This window comes from Cryptomeria japonica, chromosome 10, assembly GCF_030272615.1.
Source record: "Cryptomeria japonica chromosome 10, Sugi_1.0, whole genome shotgun sequence".
Taxonomy (NCBI): domain Eukaryota; kingdom Viridiplantae; phylum Streptophyta; class Pinopsida; order Cupressales; family Cupressaceae; genus Cryptomeria; species Cryptomeria japonica.
The window spans coordinates 496,322,794-496,328,346 of NC_081414.1; the positions used below are offsets into that span (position 1 = coordinate 496,322,794).

Below are 5,553 nucleotides of genomic sequence, written 5' to 3' on the forward strand. Positions count from 1 at the left end.
AAAAGCTTCTTTAACAAAAGTTCAATTAAATAAAATACTACCAGTCAGAGTATACTTCTGGTGCCACGCACGGCTATAAGCATTCAAATATAAACATAAGCCGAAACTAGACCTATTCAACCTACTACACCGCATAGACAAAAAACTTCTCCACATGCAGAAAATTAATTCTTTTTCCCTCGGCTCTTCTTAGGGAGCAGCTTCTTAGCCCATTCCTTAGTGAGGAACTTGAACAGGCCTTTAAAGTCCTCGTCTTCCTTGCCTTTACCTTTGTCCGAGCTATCCTGCAAAAGGCATAGAGTAGTAGTCGAGCATCTCATGACATTGAAAGCGAATTTAGACACATCATGCATCTTGGACTCCGTCGCCTCCAGTCTACTGGTAATCACCTGCAGGTTGTCAAAGAGGGCTTCTATCTTTTTCTCGAGCTCTGCCAGGTTGGGATCTTCTTCCTTCACACTACTGGCCTCTTCAACAACCAACATTTTCTCAATCCTGAAGGTTGGGGAAGGGAAATTGGCTGGCTTCGGACTCATAGAGGCGGCCGGGCTTTCGGAAACATGGGTTGAGCTCACAGAAAGGGGGGAATGTTTGTGCTGGGCCTGGGGGATTTTATCAGTCAGAATGGAGTTGCCCGTGTCGTGTGAGGAGGAGGGGTCTCTTAGGGATTTATCGGAGGGTTTAGAGGGATTAAATAAAATGTTACTGCTGTGACCATTTTATGTTTTTAAAAATAATTTATTAAATATGATATGTTTTTGAATTACTATAGTGTATTTTCAAACTTTTTTTAGTAAATCATTTTGAAAAACACAAAATAATTACGTGAGAAACAATCTATAAGCAGTCTCAGTAAAGCAGCAACAATCTTGCATTGTTCATTTGAAACGGTTTGGTCTGAATTGACATGAATGCACCGGCTATTTTAAAAGCTTTCTTTAACTAATTCAGAGGCCGTCTTACACGCAGGTAAACCAGTCTGAGGTCCGTGATGATCATTAAAATCTGTTCAGAGTCATGGACGATACAGATTCGTTCCAAACAATTTGGAAGGAACTGATAGTACCTGTCCACTCTCCCCCTATTAAATTTTCACGTTTACAGTTCTTAATGCTTCTACGACAGAAAAGTTGCAGAGATTGGTGGGGAGAAAATAAATTCCATTACCTAACATTTTTGTTAGCACATTGCTATCTGTCGTTTAAGCATTCCATTTGGGTACCCAGATGCGATGAGCTTCTTCAGGTAAAATCAAAATTTACAGTCAAAGATCTGATCTTGAGAGAAGATTGGTGGTCTCTTGTTAAGAGAGTCGGTCAAATTTACAGTTGAAAAATCTTATTTTGAAGAGGAAATTGATCTCTGTTTTTAGAAAAAGATCTTGTGTTGCTCAAGATCTGATCTCAAGAGGAGATTGGTGACCTCTTTCTTAAAAAAAGACTACGATGCTCAAGATCTTCTGTTGAGAGAAGATTGGTACCCTGTTTTAGGAAGGACCATGCGCTGCTCTTAGACTGTTTTGACATTGTGAATGTTATTACAAACGCAAAGGGATCCAATGGCTTGTTTCAGAGGTCTAGAGGAGGAGGACTTTGCCGATGCCAAGTTGAAAGGCATGCAGTCATTTCTCTACTGTTCTACATCCAAGGTTTTCCAGAATAGCAGGTCTCTCAAAATTAGGGACACGCTAAAAATAAGAGCCAAAACCATTAATCTGTGGAGCGGAATTTTTAACCTAAACGCCAAGGTGAAAGAGAAGGGCCGTGAGGATGAAGTGAAGTATCGTTCAGCTCCCCCTGTTTCTTCTCCACTTGTTCTGCCTCCCCCTTCTCCTACTCCTCTGCCTCTGCCTCTGCCCCTGCCTTCTCCTCAAAGAATGGGTTCCCGCGGGGAAATGAGCCGTTTGAACAGCCAGCGTAGTGCAGAGCCCAAGCCACTGCCTCCTCCCAAACAACAGCTGGCCACATTACGGCCTTTCACTTGGGAAGAAGTGGCCAGAGCCTGCAACAACTTCTCCAAAGAATTTTCATGTAGAGATGGAGGTGCAGGGCCTGTTTACGCAACTTCCTTGTGCAAAACAGACGTAGACATTACTCGCATTGCCTCGCCCATCTCTAAGGTAGTGTTATTTCCTTCAACCAACGAAAACAAATTGTAATTTTGAGCACCAATTAGTTTCTGAATTCGATCTCGTCAAATTTATTTTCCATCAATTCACATCATTTATGTTTCTTTTTTATATTGTAAATATGTTTTTGGATCATACTTAATATTTTTTTTTCTATTGTGTTAAAAAAAAATTATATCAATATTTTGGATCATATTTTATATTTCTTTATCTGGATTTGATTGTGTTTTGCATCAATGTTTCAGATCACAACTCATGGTTCACTTTCTAAATTCAATTGTATCAAATATAAATATTTTGAATGGCATTAAATGATTCTTTTCATATTATAATGATTCTGATCAAATTTATTTTGCATCAATGTTTTAGATCACACTTCATATTTCTCTTTCTCTGTTTCTGAATCAAATTATTTTTGCATTAATATTTAAGATCATACTTCATAATTATCTCAGATTTATTTTGCATCACACCTCTTATTTCTCTTTCTGAATTCATTTGTGTCAAATTTATTTTACATCAATGTTTTCCACCATACTCCATGATTCTCTTCTGAATTAAATTATTTTTGCATTAATATTTAAGATCATACTTCATAATTATCTCAGATTTATTTTGCATCACACCTCATATTTCTCTTTAATCAAATTTATTTTACATCAATGTTTTCCACCATACTCCATGATTCTCTTCTGAATTTCATTATATCAAATTTAATTTTACATATAGAGTCATCAATGATAAAAAGCCATGAAATGTGATAGAGAATAATAGTGAATCGAAATAAATTTCAGACGAGAGAATCGAAAAACTAATTAATGTTGTGAAAATCTGGTATCTTTAAGCTTTAATTTGTAGCTGTAAAGATTATGTCCGTGTTTGTATGAATAACGAACTTGTTATAACTGGGCTTCCAAAGTCAGTTCGAAAATGGGTGGCGGAGTTGAGGTCTGTGGCGCGACTGCAGCACCCTCATCTTTGTGCCGTGGTGGGCTTCCATGTCCATATTTCCCCTGCACAGGGAAAACCAAAACCCCAGTCGGAACAAATTGTAGTTTATGAGAGAATGACCAACGGCACTTTGGACCGTCTCTTATACTCTTCAAATGCCCCAAAATCAGCTCTTGATTGGCCTTCCAGACTCAACATCGCTCTGGGTGCAGCTCGAGGCCTCGCCTTCCTGCATGATTTGTCTCCCGTTGAGGTATGATTCAGTATTGCTCTTCATTTTCGATTTCGAAGTTCGCTGTAAATTATATATAATTCTTAAAAAAATTATTTGCTATCATTAACATAAATTTTATTAACTGTATATAGTTTGTGTATGTTTTTCATTCCCTGTATATTTATCAGTTTTAGTGATCTGTTCTTCATTCAATGTTTCGCATTACACACAGTGCTCTGTTTTTCATTCGATCTTTTGTATTAGAACAATTTTTCATATCAGATTCAGTGTTCTGTTTTTCGTTTTTGCATCACATTTAGTGATCTATTTTTCACCTTTTCGCATCAATGATTCCTCTCTCTGATAATGGAACATTGAGTGAGATTCTAAAGGACGCAATTGAATTTATAAATTCTTATCAGTGATACTACAGATTTTATGAAAAACTCATACTATCTATAATAAATAATCTCTCCATTTTCCCTGCTATTCCATGTCATTACTACTGTCTAAAAGTTAAAAATAACCTACTTGTACCTCAGTAATGTAAAGCAGGTGGCGTACAGGTCCTTTCAGACGATCAACATTCAAGTCGACAGAGATCTGAATGCCAGACTTTCGGATTACTGTTTTGCAAGAAACCCCCCAAAAATTCCTGGCATCGCCAACAGAGTAATGAGAAAAAACCCTAATAAACCCAACTACCTTAAATTCATTACATTTTCTTGTTTATCAGGGATCTTATGATTTAAAACAACAATTTTAATCAAAACAAACACAATTTCCTCAGTAACCCATTCTCCCAATTTTTGGACTGTGCAGGTGGAGGCCTACTTAGCCCCTGAGACGCTGAAAGACGGCCATGTCTTCCCCAAGAGTAATGTATGGAGCTTTGGAGTTGTGCTATTGGAGTTACTTACAGGCAGGCAAAACATGGACAGACAGTTTCCAGAAGAAGAAAGAAATCTAGTGACATTCTGCAGAGCATTAGTGGAAGATGAAAAGTTATTGGATAAGATAATGGATCCTCAGCTTCAGGGGAAGTACCCGAGTAGAATAGCCAAGAGGGTACTGGATTTGGCTCTCCATTGTCTTCAACAGGATGTTGTGCAACGTTCCACCATGAAAGAGCTTGTGAATGAGCTCAGATCTATTGACACTAATAGTCGCCTTGTCTTTCCCAAGAGGAATTCTTGATTCAGGCTTGGGGTAGTTGCCATTCATGGACTTTTTATCACTGTAAAGGTCCAGGCATCTGCACCATTGTTCAATAATTGGAAATATTTGCTCTCCTGTATATATTTTTTAGGGCTATTTTAAAATATATTGGGATTTGAAGGTCATAGAACCTGGAAATTGAGACTGCAATGCAGGAAGGGGAAGCTTACCAGAGTGATTCCTGGCTTTCAGTTCAATCAGCTTTTAATAAATAAATCCCATTTATCTGTGATTTTTGAAACGTTCTGATTTTTTTATTATTATAAATGTTTATGTTTGGCATGCTTAAAAAATAATTGGGCAAATGGATTATTTATGAGTTCAAAAATATGCATGTTTAAAATGCCCATCTCATGATGTTCTTTCAATTCTTTGTTCCTATATATTAAAGCTACATACAAGTTCATAGAATATGCCTTCTCTTTCTTTATTGCTTGCTTTGTTCAGCTCCCCTTAGTTTCTCTGCAAACTCAGTGACCTCTCTATGCCACCAAATTAATCTAGTGGGAATCTTTAATATAAGACTGGTAATAAAATTGATATAAATTGTCGATCAAATTTATATAAATTGATATAAATATCATAATTTAATATAAAATTAATATATATTTTCATTAAAGTTGTTCTTAGAGCATTAGATAAGATGAAACTGAATATAAGTTTAGCAGGCTTGATGTTGAGTTATAAAGGAACTTTTTCTATTACCATGTTAAATTGGTAGCTTTATAGGGCATTCATCTAGTTGGTGAGCTCAAAGTTCTTAAACTTGATATTAAGGGTGATTCTTTGAACATTATTAAATTCTTTTATAAGGAAAGTTCTCTTATGTAGAGTACAAGAAACATTGTTGAGGATGTCCTAGGCATGCTAGAATCTCTTAGTGAAAAGAGTATATATCACATTTATTCAAGAGGGAAATAAAGTTACAAATTGGTTTGCTAATAAAGGCATTGCTAGTTTGGGGTTTGATAACTACTTTGACATCACTCCTCCACTTGAGAGTATGATTAACCTTACTATTAATGAAATCTATCCGATTTAG

The 5,553-nt window shown here is 36.5% G+C and overlaps 1 protein-coding gene across 1 annotated transcript; it reads left to right on the forward strand.

Moving 5' to 3' along the window:
* The first annotated feature begins 933 nt into the window (after window positions 1-933).
* LOC131039448 (probable serine/threonine-protein kinase PBL11) lies at window positions 934-4,752 on the forward strand. The gene is made up of 4 exons (XM_057972227.2): window positions 934-2,119; window positions 3,048-3,332; window positions 3,849-3,965; window positions 4,116-4,752. Exons 1-4 carry the CDS (start codon window positions 1,532-1,534, stop codon window positions 4,488-4,490), a joined length of 1,365 nt encoding a protein of 454 aa, XP_057828210.1. The 5' UTR covers window positions 934-1,531; the 3' UTR covers window positions 4,491-4,752.
* Window positions 4,753-5,553: the final 801 nt, after the last annotated feature.

What these genes read in the sequence shown, in the direction of transcription:
- LOC131039448 (XM_057972227.2), top strand. Translation starts at nt 1,532, where the DNA reads ATGTTATTACAAACGCAAAGGGATCCAATGGCTTGTTTCAGAGGTCTA. An exon ending in ATGATTTGTCTCCCGTTGAG is followed by an intron (nt 3,333 to 3,848) that starts GTATGATTCAGT and finishes AATGTAAAGCAG; the next exon opens with GTGGCGTACAGGTCCTTTCA. An exon ending in TTCCTGGCATCGCCAACAGA is followed by an intron (nt 3,966 to 4,115) that starts GTAATGAGAAAA and finishes TGGACTGTGCAG; the next exon opens with GTGGAGGCCTACTTAGCCCC.